The sequence below is a fragment of the Chiloscyllium punctatum genome, chromosome 32 (assembly GCF_047496795.1).
Source record: "Chiloscyllium punctatum isolate Juve2018m chromosome 32, sChiPun1.3, whole genome shotgun sequence".
NCBI lineage: Eukaryota > Metazoa > Chordata > Chondrichthyes > Orectolobiformes > Hemiscylliidae > Chiloscyllium > Chiloscyllium punctatum.
The window spans coordinates 18,263,163-18,281,068 of NC_092770.1; the positions used below are offsets into that span (position 1 = coordinate 18,263,163).

Sequence of the window (17,906 nt, forward strand, 5' to 3'; positions counted from 1 at the left end):
AAGGTTTTGCTATGGAGCAAGTACCCAGGAACTATAGGCTCCTCCCATTTCCAGGTCATAAGTGTCAAGGCTTGAACTTAATGGTTACAGAGAAAGGATCCTTAGCTATGAATGTACATTAATTCTATAATTGCAAACTGGGCATTTAAGACCTTGAGTGATCGTCTTAATTTGTTTGTTACAGTAACCATTAGCATACTCAGGAATCTCATCAAGTGCTCCCTAATTGCAGATTGACATTTAGCATTTTGTTTTGGGTTTGCTGTCAGCCACACTATTTATATCGAAAGTCCAGTTTTGTTTTTGGTCAAAGGCAGTCCCCTGGATGTTCGTAGTGGGAGGGATTCAGCAATGGTAATGTCATTGAATGTCAAAGGGACGTGGTTAGATGGGCAAAATGTAATTAGCAAATTGTACAAGTTTACTTTTATCAACAATATGCAAGCTTTCAAGTATAATGCTTTAGGAACCAAGAAAAGACTTTACTCTAAATCATTTAGCTCTTCTCTAAAGAAATGCAATTTATCATACTGCCTAGTTGCAATATTTCGTGTTCGGTTGTGTGTAATGATGCAGCAATGGAAAATTGAAAGCTTATTTGTAGGCTTAGCTGCATTTACATTTGTCTGCATTCTGCTGTTAATCATGTTAATCTTCGAGGAGGTGACCAAGCATGTGGATGAGGGTAGAGCAGTGGATGTAGTGTACATGGATTTTAGTAAGGCATTTGATAAGGTTCCCCATGGTAGGCTTATGTGGAAAGTCAGGACGCATGGGATAGAGGGAAATTTGGCCAATTGGATAGAAAACTGGCTAACTGGTCGAAGTCAGAGAGTGGTGGTAGATGGTAAATATTCAGCATGGAGTCCAGTTACAAGTGGAGTTCCGCAGGGATCAGTTCTGGGTCCTCTGCTGTTTGTAATTTTTATTAATGACTTAGAGGAGGGAGTCGAAGGGTGGGTCAGTAAATTTGCAGATGATACAAAGATAGGTGGAGTTGTGGACAGTGAGGAGGGCTGTTGTCGGCTGCAGAGGGACTTAGATATGATGCAGAGCTGGGCTGAGGAGTGGCAGATGGAGTTCAACCCTGCCAAGTGTGAGGTTGTCCATTTTGGAAGAACAAATAAGAATGCGGAATACAGGGTTAATGGTAGGGTTCTTGGTCAGGTGGAGGAACAGAGGGATCTTGGGGTCTATGTACATAGATCTTTGAAGGTTGCCACTCAGGTGGATAGAGTTTGTAAGAAGGCCTATGGAGTATTATCGTTCATTAGCAGATGGATTGAATTCAAGAGTCGTGAGGTGATGTTGCAGCTGTACAGGACTTTGGTTAGGCCACATTTGGAGTACTGTGTGCAGTTCTGGTCGCCTCACTTTAGGAAAGATGTGGAAGCTTTGGAGAGGGTGCAGAGAAGATTTACCAGGATGTTGCCTGGAATGGAGAGTAGGTCGTACGAGGATAGGTTGAGAGTTCTCGGCCTTTTCTCGTTGGAACGGCGAAGGATGAGGGGTGACTTGATAGAGGTTTATAAGATGATCAGAGGAATAGATAGAGTAGACAGTCAGAAACTTTTTCCCCGGGTACAACAGAGTGTTACAAGGGGACATAAATTTAGGGTGAAGGGTGGAAGGTATAGGGGAGATGTCAGGGGTGGGTTCTTTACCCAGAGAGTGGTGGGGGCATGGAATGCGCTGCCCGAGGGAGTGGTAGAGTCAGATTCATTGGCGACCTTTAAGCGGCATTTGGATAGGTACATGGATGGGTGCTTAATCTAGGATAGAAGTTCGGCACAACATCGTGGGCTGAAGGGCCTGTTCTGTGCTGTATTGTTCTATGTTCTATGTTCTATGTTCTATGGGTGAACTATTCACTCATCTTTCGATTAATTCCAAGACTGCAGTGTCGGAGTCAGTTGGACACATCCTCAAAGGGCTCTCATAATTAGAAGACGCACAATTTTTAAAAAAAAGTCCTACTTTTTGTGCTTTTTGACTAATTAAGCTTAAAGAAGCTGGTTTGTTTCAAAGGCCTGAAAATGAAATGGTGTCCATGAAGTGGGTCTCAAAGTCTGGAATGAATCTCGGATCTGCAATCCTTATAATATGAAGAGTTGCAGATTCATTAGTTAGGATCTGTTTAGTGACTGATTCCCCTTTCTACTGTGGTTTGTGTGATGTCAGACAGAGTGAACACCTTACTTCATAATCAGAATTGAAGATTCCAACCCTTAACACTCCTGAAATGAACACTGTCATTCTTTTTTAAATCCTTTAACAAATAAATTTTGCCTTTATATGGTTACTAACTTCTGGTACCTTAGCATTCTGTGTCCTTTCATTTCGTTTTGTTTTATAAGTAAGCCTTACATTTGTAAGCTGCAATCAAAAGCAGCAGAATATTTTATTGATGGTAATTTACAAATGCTAAAATGAAGGAACCTAGATAACAAGCATCCCAGGTCTTTTCAAATAAAGTCAGTCCTTCTTGGCACTTCAAAAGTAGCAGGAGGTTTCGGAACACGTGAAGAGCTATCAGCTTCAGCAATTGCTCAGAAGTGAATCCCATCTTCTCATATCCCCCTCATTTGCTTACCACTCCAAAAAGACAATGGTTGTTTCAGTATAGAGGTTTTTAAAGCAGCCTGTTACAGATGTGTTATGACACACCTCCAGAGCAGGTGAGAATTGAACCTAAGCTTTCTGGGTCAGACATAGGGAGACTTAGCATAACCTTCCGACTTTCCTAGATGACATTAGCCATGACTTCAGCTTGAAGTCATTGGTGTTGAGAAGAATGAGAAATAAACTTACTAACACACATTATGGGGGGAGGGAGGACCATAGGGAAAACGCTCATAGAATGATTTCTCCTTGTAAGGATACCTTTCCTTCTATTGCTTCTGTCCTTATGCTCCAACTCATTGAGAATGGTGAATAGCTTGCCTGAATAAACATTATCAGCTGCCTTGCATTCGAACAGTAGTTTGAGAACACTGACTTGTGTGTGTGCGATACATATATATTATATGTCACACACACACTAGAACCATTTTGTAGATTTTATATATATATATATATACCATCTACAAAATGGACTGCAGCAACTCACCAAGCCTCCTTCAATAGCACCTTCCAAACCCACAACCTCTACCACTTAGAAGAACGCGGACAGCAACTACAGGAGAACACCACCACCTTCAGATTTCCAATCAAGCCATACATCATCCTGAGTTGGAAATATGTAGTTGTTTCAGCTTCAAGAACGCAACTCACCATCACCTTCTCAACCACAATTTGGAATGGGCAACACATATTTTACACTTTTACATTTCGTGGGATATAAGTGCTCCTAAACAAAGCCTACATTTGTTCCCCATTCCTACCTACCCTTGAACAGAACAGCTTGCCAGGCTATTTCAGATATCAGTTAACCACATTGCTAAAGTCACATGTAGGTCAGAACAAGTCAGGACAGCAGATTTCCTTGCTTATTAGACACTAGTGAAATAGATGTTTCTTTTACAAATAACTAATAATACTTGTCATGGTTGCTGATACTAGCTTCTTTTTCAAGATTTATTAACTGAAGCTAAATTCCACTGCTACAGTGAGATTTGAACCCACATCCCACAGTATTAGCCTTCACCTCTAGATTACTGATGAATTACATTAGCACTACACGCTATCAGCAACACTAAACTACAACTGCTTCCTGTTAACTCAGTTGTATTATAAAGTTAAATTCCACTGAATCAGATTTAATTGTTCCTCATTATTTACAAGGACAGTAGTGGAGTCATTACTACTGGGCAAGTTATTCTGAGAATACAGATTGAAATCCCGCTGTGGCAGGCAGAGAATTGAAATTAGCTTTTAAAACTCTGGAAATAAGAGGTGAGATTAGTATAAGTGTCCATTAAGCTGTCAGATTGTCATAATTACCTTAAGTATGCCCTTACTGGTAATCAGAATTAGATTGTATGGGATTAGTTAAAACCTATGGCATGGATTGAGAACTGGTTCATAGTCAGAAAGTAGACAGTAAGAATAAATAGGTTAGTTTCATGTTGGCAGTTTGTGACTAGCAGGGTAACATCAGGATCAGTGCTTAGGTCCCAGTTATTCATAATCTATATCAATGAGTTGGATGACTGGGAATACAACAAATTATTTCTAAGTTTGCAAATGACACAAAACTAGCTGGAAATGGGAATTGTGAGGATGATGCAAAGACCTTCAAAGGGTTTCGAAAGCTGAGTGAGTGAACAAAACTTGGAAGATGGAATACAAATTAGGAGAAATGTGAAGTTATCCATTCAGTAGGAAAAACAGAAATGCAGGGTATTTCTTTAATGGTGAAAGGCTGGGAAGTCAAAGGGATTTGGGTGCCCTCGTTCATGAGTCACTGAAAGTGAATGTGCAATTAAGAAGGCAAACGGTATGTTGGTCTTTATTACGAGATAAATTGAATAAAAGAGTAAGATGTCTTACTGCAATTATATAGTGTTATAGTGAGGCTACAACTAGAGTATTGTGAGCTGTTTTGATCTTCTTATTTATAGGTAGATACATTTACCATAGAGGGAGTGCAACAAAGGTTCATCAAACTAATTCCTGAGATGGGGGAACTGTCCCATGAGGAAAGGTTAAATAGACATGGACTAAAATCTCTGGAGTTTAGAAGAATGACTAATCAATTCAAATGCATAAACACTTACAGGGATTGACAAGGTAAATGCAGCAAGGACATTCCCCTGATTTGGGGATCTAGAAACAGAGACCATGAGGGATTGGCCATGTAGAATTGCAATGAGAAATTTCTTCACTCTAGTGAATCTTTTGAATTCTCTACCTCAGACAGCTGTGGAGGGTCAGTGAGTGAGCATGTACAAGATCGAGATCAATATGTTCCTACTTATTTAAAATATCAAAGGATATGAGGATAGTGCAGGAAAGTGAAGTAAAAGATCAGGCTTAATCTCATTGAATGGCAGAGTGGGCTCAAGAAATTGAATGGTTTGTTCCTGCTTCTATTCCCTATGCCCTTAAGGGAAAGAAACCTGTTAGATGTACCTGTTCTGTAGGTGATTCCAGTCCCATACCGAACATGACTGACTCTTGCCTGTCCTCGAGGAGGGCTCTCAGTTGAATTCAACCTCAAATAGTGAGTCAAAAGGACATTCCACCAATATTTTCTGAGGGCACATTTGGACAGCCAATGTTACCCACATTGTGGGAATGAAATTTTGTCCCGCCATTTATTCATACATCATTTGAAAATTTGAAAGAGCTGCGTAATGAATCATTGGATAATTGCAAAGATTGTCAAAATTAGTCCTGAATATTTTGGTGGCTAATTTAAGGACAATAGTGATTTGAACAGTAAGTCGTTATAATCAGGAATGGACAGCCTGAAAGAGCAATGAAAGCAGATTTAATGACCTTGAATCAGGAATTGAATGAATACTTGGAAAGGAAAAATGAGCAGGGTTCTAGGGAAAGAGTAGGGAAGGAGGATTGATTAGATAACGCCTTCAAAGAGCTAGTAAAGTACAATTGCAACAGAGCAATTGGACTTATTCCATGCTGTATGATTTTATGTGATACAAAATTGTAGTGAATTGTTCTCATATGCAAGCACAAACTAAAAAAAAATTGTAAAATGCGAAAATTGTCACACTGATCACAGGGAAATTCATTAACAAAAATTCCACCAAAGCTCCGTTGTTATATTTTTGTTGAGCTATCTATGGCTGGATTTGAACCATTTTAATTAAGGAGAAGTTATTATCTTAATGGGAGTGTTACAACCAGATTGAATTCCTGGGGGTTCTAACACTGCTATTCTCTGTTGAGTAGGTTGGCATGCCTTTGGAGAAGGTGCTGAGGAGATTTATTAAATAGCTCCAGTAACCAAGCTCTCCTGTTAAGTGGGGGTTCTGTAAAAGGTGGGATTTTATTTTCACAAAGAAGATCAATAAGAAGTTTAAGAAAAGTGATCAAAATTATGAAGGGAGTAAATAAGGACAAATTGGTTCAACTGACTGGAAAGTCGAGAGTGTGGTGCTGGAAAAGCACAGCAAGTCACGCAGCATCTGAGGAGCAGGAGAATCAACGTTTCAGGCATAAGCCCTTCATCAGGAATGAACAACGTCAAAACATCGATTCTCCTGCTCCTCAGATGCTGCCTGGCCTGCTGTGCTTTTCCAGCACCACACTCTCGACTGTGATCTCCAGCATCTGCAGTCCTCACCTTTTCCTCAACTGACAGGAGAGTATCTGACCAGAGGGCATAGATTGCAGATTATTGGCAGAAGAACCTGAGAGAAGAAGGGAGAATTCATATTACATCATGAGTTTTGAAAAGGTCCTGCTTGAAGAAAATATTTGCTAAGGGAAATCAAAAAGGGGTGAATGACTTTGCTCTGTGCCTACAAGGCTTTCTGCTTGGCTCTCTACCCTATCCAAAGAAGAGCACAGTTGTCAGTGAAATGCTTCTCTATTTGCAAACTGTGTCAATAATTTTGAAAGTTTCCTAATACCACTTCACCTATGGGGATGAAGTGAGCCTCTGTTGTGATCAGGAAGTGAGTTAACACACCAAAATATGCATGTGCAAATCTTACAGGAAAGCTCAGATGCAGTGTAATCACTAAATGAACAGGCGAGAAACTGAATCACCAATGTGCACACCATACTGAGAAACCTCTGATTTTGTAGCCCATCTGGTCGAGAAAATTAATATCTCATTCAACAATCCATCCCTGGAATACACTTTTGGCCACAAGCATTTACAGAACAGTCACAATATTAAGAACAGTAAAGACTGGGTAATTTTTAAAAAATGTATTTGCATTTTGAGAATGTATTGCCTTCATATATCTTGCACATCTGTACAAATAATACTATGTACTTCAAATTTATCCACAGCCATAGTTACCACACTTGGTGCTATCAGTGCTTTTATTTACAAAACAAAAAGCCTAGAGTTTCTTGTGTTATCTTTCAATTATTCTCCTTACCCATAGGGTAATATGTCCATAAAATCTGCTGACCGCATTTTGTAATTGCAAAACATACAGGTACTATGTTAATTAAACATGACAAAAACAGTATACACACATACTAGAGAGACAGGCTAAAGAAATATTATTTCTACAAAATAGTCTGTCAAAAATACAGTAGAAAATTAGATACATATTTTCACACATACACAACATGGTTTCTAAGGCACAGCTTTAACAATCTTAAGAGTTTATGTGGCTATGCAAAAACACAAGCAAATGTTGTCTGATGCCCACAGTACTGTACCTCTTCTTGTTGTGCAGTGCAGATAGAGCAGGATTACATCCAAGTGTAAAATCTGGTGGGCAGCATGTTGCTGGTCTTCAGCATGGAAAGGCAAGTACACCAAAGTGCAGTGCCCCTTGCATTCTGCAGGACATCAGGCATTACTGAGGTCTCCTAAAAGTTGCCACCATCACAGTAGCGAGGAGGAAAGGCAGGTACAGGGAGCAATAAGGCTCTCTTGACGATTGGGAATGAGATGCTGAGGTTTGTTGGTGGTGGGCAGGCAATGAGCCACACTCCCTTCCTGGGGTCAACATCTCCTCGAGGCATTCGGTGGAGGGTTGGTGAGGTGATCTCATGGATCTCCACTTGTACCTTTAACTTTAGACAAGCTAAAAAATGTTAAATCCCAACGAGAGCATGACCATGTGTTAAAGAAATAAGTAATAGTTTACATGTGCAGATGTCCACATTGCAGACTGCACAACTTAGAAGAAGAAATTAGCCCACCCTCCCAGATCATCATTTCTGATCCAATTGATCAGTCTCAGCTTTACAGGGATGCTAGTATCACCAGGTGTTTCTTTAAATTCCTACTGGCAGAACATGTTTCAAAAAATGTTCTTCATGCGTTGCTTTCAGTGGCAATTCATAGTTGACCAGGTATTATTTGTGGGACAGTATTTCCACTGTCTAGATACGGTCATTATTGCAGGAGAGAATTATTTGGCCCACCCAGTGGTCGCTTCCCCATTGATGTAGGCAAAGCCAGGAAAATGCTGTGCGTGTTCGTACTCGGCACTCCTCCGGGGAACCAGGGGCGTGTACATCTCACTCGAGTTGCTGTACCGTGCTGAATGCATGGTGGGGCTGGGGTAACAGCTGTTAGCCGCGGGCACTTCAGGCCAGCGAGGTGTGACCGGTGTCGAATGCAGCCTTGGGGTGCTGCTCATCAAGCATGGCTCCATCCTCGGTGTCTGGCTGTTGAAAGGGTACTGCGGAACACAAACACAGCGTTAGCTGGCAACTAGGAGCCTGCTTCAGAAAATACACAGCCAACACTCCCTTCACTTACTGGAGTAAATAAAACCAAAGCGATTGGGAATCACACAATGGTTACAGCACAGAAGTAGGCCATTTAGCCCACAATGCCTGTCCTGGCTATCCTAAGGAGCAATTTACCCATAGCCCAACCACCCTTTTTGGTCCCCCATAGTGCTGCACTTTCTCCCTTCCCAGATTGTAATGCAATTCTCTCTTAAAGTCTTTGATTGAACTTGACTCCGCCACATGTTCAGGCACTACATCCCTAACTAGCAGCGATATTGTCATTGCTTCTTTTGCCAATTGCCTTAAATCTGTGTCCTCTGGTTGTCAATCCTTCCAACATTGGGATCAGTGTCTCCCTATCTACTTTTCCAGACATCTTGTTTATTTTGAACACCTCAACTAAATCTCTCAGCTTCTCTGCTCCAAGGGAGACAGTCCCAATTTCTCCAATGTATCTACATATTCAAAGTAACAAGTGCAAGTAAGGCTAAGATGTAGAAGAATATCTGCAGGATGTGTAAGGATGGTAATTATATTGTTAGTAGCCGAGAGGGCTAGACCATGATCTATTAAAGATAGTTTGAAATCCCACGACAGTAGCTGGGGAATTTAAAACCAATTAATTAAATGGATCTGGAATAAAAAGTTCTTATGAATAATGGTGTTCATGTAGGTATACAGAACATATATATATTTTTAAAAAGGCTGGTTCTCTAATGGCCTTTAAGGAAGGGAATCTGCTGTCTTTATCCAAACTGGTCTACATGTGAGCCAGGTCTCATGACAATGTGGTTGTCTCTTAATTGCCCTCTGAAATAGCCAAGCAAACCACCCTGTTGTACTCGAGAAGGTGCTTCACCACTATCTCCTCCAGTGCAATTAGGGGTGGCAATAAATATTAGCCTTGCCAGCATCATTCAGGGATAACATTTTTAAAAGTCCTAATCAGAAACCTGCTTGCTTATTTGTTGAATGTTAAATTGACTGCTAATTTATTGCTATGTACGTCTGTCTATGCCTTAAGTTAAAGAAGATTATATTGTCCTGAATAGAGCATTATAAACCCTCTTGGGGCTTTTGTTCCCCATTTGCGTAGACAAATGAATAAGATCACACTCTAAATTTCCATTTAACATAGAACTTATACAATCATCTAAGACGTGTACACTTGCACAAAAACAAATTCCAGCTTTAAAAGCTGACTCCTAAAGGAGCCTATTTAACTGAAGACTGAGGTGAAAACATTTGTATCCATGCCTCCAATGAAAGTAAGTTGCACGGTTTTTCATCAAGTTTCAACAATGCAACAATTGTAGGTTGTATTAAAACAGCCCTTGATGTCATTGAATTAGTTCAGTGCCAAACAGTTCCAGCATTGACGCAGAACCAAGGGAAAGAAATAGGAAAATCTTATTTGTGCAGTGTTCCCTGTCACAAAGTGGTCATTAGGCTGACCTCCACCCAGAGCGAGGAGCGTATCTTGCTCCCAGCACCCAGCTTTTAACCAATTGTGCAAATGGCTGCGAGTGAATGTCACACCTCGATTAACATATTAAATGTTTAATGCCATGTTTAAGTGGGTACTCAGTTTGGGAGTGGATGGAGAAAGGCTAGGGGAGAAATTAGACACAGTCAGGAATTCAAGCCAGTAATGAGTCACCCTGACAAACATTTTACCCTCAAAGAATATACATTATAAGATCAACTTTCCCTCAAAATATTTGCAAGAAATATTCCAACCTCCAGGGGCTGGATTTGACATTCCTCTGCTCACATGTCCCTTTCCATTCCTGCTCCTACCAAAACCTTTCCAAAAGGACAATTGGTCAGCGATTTTTGAGAATTGGTTAGGTGGCGTCACACAGCCCACTTGCCCATGGGTCAATCCAAGCACTTAAGTGGACAAATGCTGCCAATTTAGGGGCTCCATCCCACCACTGCTGAGCATTAACTGGCAGTGGGAGCGAATTATGCCAAATGGCCAACCTGCTTGGTTTTCCAGGGTCTTAACAGCCCCTATTGCAGCACAAACCTCCCCTTCCAGATATGCCCCGTGCCCAGCCTCTCAAACCCTAATAACTCAGCCTATATGTAGGTCCTGCCAGCATAGTTCTGATATAGACCACTCCTCCAGCAAACAGTGGTCGAGTCCTGATTCAGTGCTGAGCACCTCCTCAAGTCCAGGGTGCAGTACCAGCAGTGGCCACTGCTCACAGTGGTGCTGCTGTAACTGCAGGACTTTTTCCATCTGATTGGGCAGTCGCCCTCCGCAAGGCAATTTCCTGTCCCTGTCTGATCTATTAATGTCTAGTTGACCACTAAGTGGTTGTGGAGTAACCAGTCTCTCTGTTGGACAGCTCCTCACCTTTATGTTTTAGCTGGAGGGGGGGTGATTGGGACCACAGCATTCCATTAATCCAGTTCCAGTTACACTGATTACAAAGAAATTCAGGAACTTGGGAGAAAAATGAACATTTGTGGTCTGTATAACTCCAACAATAATGATGCTTTCATTATTTTTAACTGGTTTAACTTATTCAATTAAAAGAACAATCAGAGATGATTATTTGCATTAAAGGACCTGCATTTATATAGCACCTCTCAATGATTCCCTGATACCTTCAACCACTTTGCAAGCAATGAGTATTTTCTGACGCATAGTCATAATGTAGGAAACGTTGCAGCCAATTTACACAGTAAGATCCCACAATTAGCAATGCAATAGCAATTAGGTAATCCATGTTTTTGTGTGTTTTTGATCGAGAGATAAATATTGGACAGGGATAAATAGCTTGTCCAACATTGGCTGTGGGATCTTTGACATTCATTCAAACAGACAGGTGGGCATTCAATTCAATGTCTCATTAAAGTAGACTTTTGCAATTTTTCCTCAAAATGGCACTGGGGTGTGACCTTGCAGTTTACACTCAAGCCCCTAGAGTTGGTCTTGAAACCAGAACCTTATGATTAAGAATAGGCTACCCGCTAATTCACAGCATCTGGTGCTTAGGTACACTTGATTATGTGCCAATGCTTACCGTGGCACTGGTCCCTGGAGTATATAGGAGATACAAGAGTTTACAGAAGAAGGAAATCAGAAGGGCGATACGGAGGCACAAGACAGCCTTGGCTGAGAAGATGAGGGTGAATTCAGAAAGGTTCTTTAAGCATATTTTTAAGAAAAGAACAACAAGAGAGTGAATCGGACCCCTCAAGGACCAAAGTGGACATTTTTGTGTAGAACTGCAAGAGGTGGGCAAGGACCTCAATGAATTTTTCTCATCTGTGTTTACCATGGAGAAAGACATGAAGACTTGGAACTTGAGGAAGTTAATGGTAACATTGTGGGGACAGTCCATATCACAGTAGAGGAGGTGTCGGACGTATTAGAATGTATGATGGTAGATAAATCTCCTGGTGCCTGGTTATTCAATGCCGATTGACTCTCTGCTGCCACACCAAGTTGCATATCCAGCAGCCCCTTGGCCTATGCTTGGAACACCCTCTACCAGTTCCTCCCCAGCTGCACCATAGTAATCCAAAGAGTAGAGGTGCCTTGACTGATCATTGAGTCAGGGAACAGATTGCAGTGAACAGCTGGGTCAGTATACTGCCCTGGGCTGAGCTTTTTTGGGATCTCCATTGAATGAGAGCCATTGGTCAGTCAGAAATATAGGATTGAGAACATTTTTTTAAATCTTTCATGGGCTGTTGGTATTACTGATAGGGCCAGCATTGGTTATCCATCATTAATTGTCGTTGAACTGAGTTAATTGCTAGGCCATTTTAGAGGGCAGGTAAGAGTCAACAGCACTGCTGTGGGTCTGAAATCACATGTGGGCCAGATCACGTAAGAATGGCATTAAAAGGACATTAGTGAACCAGTTGGGTTTTATGACAATTGACCTCATAGCACCAGAGACCCGGGTGACTGTCTGTGTGGAGTTTGCACTTTCTCCCCATGTCTGCACGGGTCTCCGCCAGGTGCTTGGGTTTCCTACAACGATCCAAAGATTAGGTGGATTGGCTATTCTAAATTGTAGTGTCTAGGGATGTGCAGGTTAGACGGATTAGCCATGGGAAATTGAGGGTTATGGAATAGCATGAGAGGTCTGTGTGGGATACTCTTCAGAGGGTGGATGCAGACTGCATAGACCAACTGTTTTTTTCCACACTGTAGGGATTCTGTGATTCTATAACAATAGCTTCATGGTGGTCATTGGACTAGCTTTTTAATTTTTTAAATTATTTTCAAATTTCAGCATCTACCAATCTAACCATGGTTGATGGTCGGTGCTGGGCCCTTTGCTGTTTGCTATCAATATCAATGATTTCGATGAAAATGTACCAGGCACGATAAAAGATTTTGCAGATGATACTAAAATAGGCGGTATTGTGGACAGTGAGGAAGGTTACCAGAAATTTCAGCAGGACCGTGACCAGCTGGGGAAGCAGACCGAGAAATGACAAATGGAGTTTAATATAGATAAGCGTGAGGTCTTGCATTTTGGAAAGTCAAATCAAGGTGAGAGTTTCATGGTGAATGGTAGGGCGTCGGGGAGTGTCGTGGACCAAAGGGACCTTGGAATTCAGGTGCCCGGTTCTCTGAAAGTGGAGTTACAGGTAGACAGGGCAGTGAAGAAAGCTTTTGGCAAACTGACCTTCATCAGTCAGGTCATTGAGTATAGAAGTTGGGGAGTTATGTTGTAGTTGTATAGAATGTTGGTGAGGCTACAGCTAAAGTATTGTGTTCAGTTTTGGTCAACTTGTTATAGGAAGGATATTATTAAACTAGAAAAGAGTGCTGAAAAAATTTACAAGGATGTTGCCAGGATTCAATGGTCTGAGTTATAAGGAGGGGTTGGACAAACTAGAACTTTTTTCTTTAGAGTGTAGGAGATTGAGGGGGGATATTAAAGAAGTGTATAAGATCATGGGAGGCATGGATAGAGTGAATGCAGTCCATCTATTTCCCAGGGTTGGGGAATCAAGGACCAGAGAGCATCAGTTTAAGGTTAGAGGGGGAAAGAATGAAAGGGAACCCGAGGAGTAACTTTATTTACACAGAGGTGGAACGCATATGGAATGAGCTGCCTGCAGAGTGGTTGAGATGGGTGCATTAACAACATTTAAAAGGCATTTGGACAAATACATGAATAGGAAAGGTTTAGAAGGATATGGACCAAGTGAAGGGAAATAGGGTGAGTGTGGATGGTCATATTGATAGCATGGACCAGTTTGGGCCAAAGGGTCTGTCTCCATGCTATATGACTCTGTGACTCTTTGACATGACTGCAAATTAGGACACGAACCCTCAACATATTGTATTTCTCCTGCCTCTCATTGTCACCTTTCACTCTATAACCAGTACCCTCAGTTCAAAGTCTAGGAACGCACCCTAGGGGCAGCACCCTCCCACTCTTTAAGATCATCTTTCTCCAATCATTCCCATTTGGAAAGATCCTCTTCTCCTTCCTCTCTTCCCTCCAATAACAGGACCACCACATCCATGACACTTTTCCTTTGTAGACTCTTCCTCAATCCTCTGCACATAACTGCGCAATCACATTTCCTCCCTGCCTCCGTCCCTCACTTACTTGGAAATCCACCATCCATTATTCCCTCTTTACCACCTTCCCTTGCCTCAGAAACCCCCATAACCCCTTGTCTGCAGCCTCTCTCCCTCCCAGAGCCCCCTAAATGATTGTCTTTTTGCCTGCTGCTACTCAATCTCACTCATGGTCTGCCACACAAACAATGCCAGACAAAGAGGAAAGTACAATGGCTCCTCACTCCAACTCAGCAAATGGATTACCTCACCTGCTGCCTGCTATGTACATCCAGTTGTGAATCTGAAGGCACATTTGCCAATGACTTTATTTGAAAGGGACGTATAATTCTGGCGAAGCTGGATTTAATGATAGGCAGGCACATCCCAAGACACCATTGCTCAGGATTCATTCTGCTGCCAGGGACCTAACTTTTGACCTCCTGCACAATTAAGTTCCCACACCCATCAAGCTTTCCCACCCCTGGGTGGAGCACAAGATTTCACCTGCAGAGTTATTTATGGGAGGTCATTCATCCCATTGAGTCTATTCTGTCTCTCCTTATAGCAATCCAGTTTTTATTTTTTCTCCTGCTACAAATTTATCACTCTTAAATATTAATCCAATTTCCTTTTGAAATACTTGATCAAAATCACAGTTTCTGGCATTGTCACTTTGATCATTAATCAGGAATCAAAATGTTTTGCAAGGCAACATTGGTATAACAAACGGCATTCTTTACAGCTGTCTTTTTCATTATGGTGACATTGTGCTTTTTTTACTCATTCATGGACGTGGGTATTGCTGCGTCACTCCTGTGTCTTGCCGTGCCTCGTTTCCTATGAGAAGGTAGTGGTGAGCATCCTTCTTGAACCACTGAAGTCCATTTGTTGTGGGTTGACCCACAACGTCCTTATGGAGGGATTTTCAGGGTTTTGACTCAGCAACACTGAAGGAACAGTGATATATTTCTAAGTCAGGGTGGTGAATGCCTCGAAGTGAGAGTTGCGGGTGGTGGTGTTCCCCTGTCCTTCGATATGGGAGTGTTTATGAATTCAGAAGGGTGCTGTTGAATGAGTCTTGGCGAGTTGTTGCAGTGCATCTTGTAGATGGTACACACTGTTGCAACTGAGTATCAGTGGAGGAGGGTGTGGATGTTGAAGGTAATGGATGTGGTGACAATCATGTGGCTGGTTTGTCCTGAAACATTCAGTAATGTTAACAATTTCTCAAATGTTGAAGCAGTCCATGCCTGAATGAGACATCATCCATGCGTGGTCTAATAACTGGCAAGTCATATCCTTGACTGTCAAATTCCAGGCAGTAAACATCTCCAATTAAAGAGAATCCAGTTATTAACCCATGGCATTCAGTTGTGTTAACGTTGCCAAATTCTCCACATTTAAGATTCTGGGGGATTCCAGAGGCAACTCATCTCCTGTTTCCCCAAAGCCTGTCCACTATATACAATGTATAAGTCAGAACTGGGATGGAATGCTCCCCACCTGTCTGGATGAGTGAAACTCCAAAAACAGTCAAGACGCTTGATGCCATCCAAGACAAAGCAGCTGTTTGTTTGGAACCTCAGTCACCATCATCAATGCTCACTCCTTCCACCACCAATGCTCAGTAGTAGCAGTGTGTACCATTTGTAAGCCCTCAGTGCTGCAACCCACCAAGACTCTTCCGACAGCACCTTTCAAACCTGCAATTCCTACTACCTAGAAGGGCAAGGGCAGCAGATGCATAGGACCATCACCTTCAAATTCCCCTTCAAGCCAAGCGCCATCCTGACTTGGAAATGCTTTGCTGTTCACTAAATGTCACTGGATCAAAATCTCAAAACTCCCTCGATAACAGCATTATAGAGTGCAATTACACCTCATGGACTGAAGTGGTTCAAGAAGGCCGTTTACCATCACCTTCTCAAGGGCAATTAAGGAGAGGCATTGAATGATAGGTATGACCCATTGAGTGACACCTACATTCTGTGAAAGAATTAGTAGAAAAGTATCCTCACACTCATATCTGCTGCCTGGAGGCTGTTTGGTTTTGGTTTTTGTGTATTCAGATAAGATCAGGACATACCTCAACAATAAATAATATTTATTGACTCAATAGACATATAGATCTTGCCGTAGACACCTCTATCTTAAGCTTTTCTAGTCCAACCTTCTAGCCGAGTCTCTCTCAAGTGAATAATGAGGTTGCTGTTACATCACAGCATACTTCAGAGTGTTATCCACCAATTCCTAAATCCTATCCCTATTGATGCCACCAACATCTCTGAACCATGTTTGGGCTTTCATTTGACTTCAATATCCTAACCCTAACGTCAGTGACACGCAAGTTTATTACTTTGCGTCAGGGACCTAAATATGTTAAAATAAAATTTCCAAAATTGCATACTTGCCTTTTGAGGGCAGATAGATTGGGTTGGGATATCTGGACGGGTTGGACCGAAGGGTCTCCTTCCATGCTGTACATCTCTATCTATGACTATAACCATGAACACCCCTCACCAATAAAGGCGGCCTCCACTCCCAATCCCATGTCCCATCCCTCACCTCTGCCACCAGCCCAGAAGTGAGAACGTGCCAAACTCCGGGCGTCCAACTCTCTGATGCCAACTTTCAGACCTGTCCTCCTGTGCTCCTTCTTCCCACATGGATCAAGAAACAATCCTGCCCGCGAACAACTGAAATTCAAGATGAACTTGCTTATTGTGTTTATAGAAAAATAGGAATAGGAAGTAGGCCATTCAAGCATGCTCTGCAATTCAATATGATCATGGATGAATATGCAACTTGGTAACGTGTTCCTGCTTTGTCCCCATGCCCTTTGATCTTTTTAGCCCTGTGAACTATATCATCCAATGTTTGGACTGCAGCCACTTTCTGTGGCAGAGAATTCTGCCGGCTCACCACTCCCTGATGAAGACGTTTCTTCTCTTCTCTATCCTAAATGGCCTACCCTGTATCCATAGACTGTGACCGCTGATTCTGGACTCCCCAGTCATTGGGAATATCCTTCCTGCATTATCCTGTTTAATCCTGCTTGAATTTTATAGGTTTCCATGGAATCCCCCCACATCCTGCTAAATTCCAGTGAAGTTACTTCCAACTGATCCAAGCTCCCTTCATACTTCAGTCCTGCCACCCCAGGAACCAGTCTGATAAACCTTCGTCACACGCCTGCAGTGTGTTTATCTTTGCTGCTGTGTCAGGATCATAACAAAAATCCCACAGCTTTGCTTTTTTTTATTGGGAATGGCAAAATTATTATGGACAAAGCAAGCTTGAAATAAAAATACGGTTCCAGTTCACTCAACCTAACGCTGGTGACTACACTGCAGACTGACACTGACTGGATGCAGACCTCGACTGTTCATCAGATGACTGAAAAACATTTCCCAAACACTCCATCATCCCCGCCTCGCCATCCCATCAGCTGGAGAAACAGCCATTGAACCCCACTGAAGTGCACAGAGGATGACCATCTGTGCGGATGTCTGCCTGGATTGCTACAATTGCCCTTCACACTCAGCATCCGGTTCCATGTAGAGTTCCCGAACACATTGGGTGTAAAACACTGAGTCCCAGTTATCCTCAGCAAGCACAAAGGCAATGTTGTTGGAGGACCCTTCGCAGGAAGTTACCATTAGACGGGTCATCACAAGATGTGGGCATAAAGTTCGGACTCTGCTGGTTCACTTTGATGGTGTCTAAAAACGCAGCGAAGAACGTGAGTGATTTGAGGGAGGTGTATGGGAAAAAAAATACCAAATAGAGATTATTACAGCTACATGCAGTGTAATGTAAATCTGCACACACACACACACACTCTCTTCAGCGATTCCCCAGAACTGAAGTTCATGAGAAAAGAATAAAGTCTCTCATTCAAATTTGCCAGGCCACTCATTATGCAAAGTGTGAATGAGGGCTCTGTTTAAGCAGCAAAACATTTGCCTTCAGAGTGCGTCGTTGGGTTCACAGTCTCTGAGGCTGTCCTTTCAGG

The 17,906-nt window shown here is 42.1% G+C and overlaps 1 protein-coding gene across 2 annotated transcripts in view; it reads right to left on the reverse strand.

Annotated features, from left to right (window-relative positions):
• Positions 1-6,774: 6,774 nt before the first annotated feature.
• Positions 6,775-17,906, reverse strand: part of rfx4 (regulatory factor X, 4) — a 143,868-nt gene continuing 132,736 nt past the window's right edge. For both annotated transcript variants that reach the window (XM_072551793.1, XM_072551792.1), the window contains exon 18: positions 6,775-8,285. In XM_072551793.1, the coding sequence (XP_072407894.1) occupies positions 8,013-8,285 (273 nt within the window). In that variant the 3' untranslated portion in view covers positions 6,775-8,012. The remainder of the gene's footprint in view (positions 8,286-17,906) is intronic.